General features: G+C 43.4%; 1 protein-coding gene across 1 annotated transcript in view; it reads right to left on the reverse strand.

Annotated features, from left to right (window-relative positions):
- OCA2 (OCA2 melanosomal transmembrane protein) overlaps positions 1-1,614 on the reverse strand; it is a 178,919-nt gene that overhangs the window by 82,195 nt on the left and 95,110 nt on the right. The window contains exon 12 of the mRNA XM_004700033.2: positions 380-437. Within this exon, the coding sequence (XP_004700090.1) occupies positions 380-437 (58 nt within the window). The remainder of the gene's footprint in view (positions 1-379; positions 438-1,614) is intronic.

Raw genomic sequence — 1,614 nt, forward strand, 5'->3', positions numbered from 1 at the left:
GGTCTAGCAAAGTGGGCCAGGCAAATGTGAGAGAAACCCCTAGAAACAAGTTACCCCACCGCAGGGCCGAATGTTTCCTGGGTAATGGGAGGATTGAAGAAGGGTCCCATCTCACACATCCTATAACAGCTTTTGGATACCTGCCTAAACACATCCGGAGTACAAACATTTTAACTACCTAATTCTTAACAAAACGGCTCCACTATGCAATGAAAATGTTTTTTCCCATCAACTCAGGAAAATAGACTATGTGGTTTGTTCCACTAAAGAATAAAGAGGAAAATGGCATTCCGTTAAAGCGTCCTGTGAGGTAAAGAAAGGGATTACCCTCTTGTCTGGGAGTTGGATCAGAAACCCCTGAAAAGAGAGCATGCAGTACCTTCTTTTGCAGCTCCTGGATGTTGGCTTCCCAATTTTTATCTTCTTGTGAAATTTGTCTAAAAGAGAAACAGTCAGATTCATTATTTCCCCAGTTACTTCAAACAGTAAGATTTCATTTCCCACCCTGACCAGACCCAGCACATCCCAGTGAGGTCCATGGCCCAGAGATCCTCAATGCCCTGTGCCAGTTAAAATAGTGCTAAAGCCTAAAGGGTATTAAATACATTGAAGCAAGTTTCCTCAGCCCCTTTAGTGGTTTCTCCTTTGTCGACTTATGCTACCTGCGGAAGCCTGCTGCCTGTCCCCAGCCTGCACCTAGCCCTCCCTTTGCTTGAATAGAGCCATTGTGGCTTTTGATCAGAGATGTCTTGCAGGAAGTGAGCCTTGGAAACAAAAGCAGTCACCTAGCTAAGGCAACTTCACCCTGGACTGACTTTCACAAAGCGAGAGATGGAGAACTCGATAGGCGAGATTCACCAAGACATGCTATCCCTCTGCCCTTTAATTAACCCCATCTGAGTTTATCAGCCACATGGGACCATAAGCTAACTACCCCAGTGAGCAAACCTTGTTGTGAAACACAAGAAGATACACAAAGCTCCATTGGTAAATATAATTTGGATGCACAGGAAGCTGCAGATTTCAAATTTCCCATATCCTCAGGAATATGGGAAATTGTAATGCTTGCTGACCACAGATAAGGAAGTATTGGGGGCACTCTTGAAATGACAAAAGTAACGCTCAGTGAGGCAATCCAGAAGGGCTGCCCAGGAAATGCAGGATTTACTGTTTTCCTTCACATCCAAGCAAGTCCAGGAGGTAAGGGATGAGCTGAGTTAAGTGAATCTGTTTGAGGCCCCTTTGAGTAGAGGCAGGCTAAGCACTAGAAGCATTCTCTATTTATATTCATGAATCTCCTGGAGGTATATGTGGAGCTGAGGTATGTGAAACCGCTGGTGACACCATTGAACTGATGTAAAAGAAAATCTTGTGGAAACGCTGTGGTGAAACACATGAACTGTCCCGACAGTGTTTTAACGGAAGTCGAGTATCCCCACCTGGCAATGTTTTGGGTAGAGAATAATATGGAGCTCAAGAAAGTAAAATTCCTAAAGACACCAGTGAAGGGAATTTCGAACAGCACCTGAGTGTGTTAGTTTAGAAATTTTAGAATTACAAATCCACAAAAACTCATGTATAAAAGAGAGTTTTATATAAATGTTAAGTGCACAT

The sequence above is a fragment of the Echinops telfairi genome, unplaced genomic scaffold, assembly GCF_000313985.2.
Source record: "Echinops telfairi isolate 266 unplaced genomic scaffold, ASM31398v2 ScPeMD7_7475;HRSCAF=8513, whole genome shotgun sequence".
In the NCBI taxonomy this organism is placed as follows: domain Eukaryota; kingdom Metazoa; phylum Chordata; class Mammalia; order Afrosoricida; family Tenrecidae; genus Echinops; species Echinops telfairi.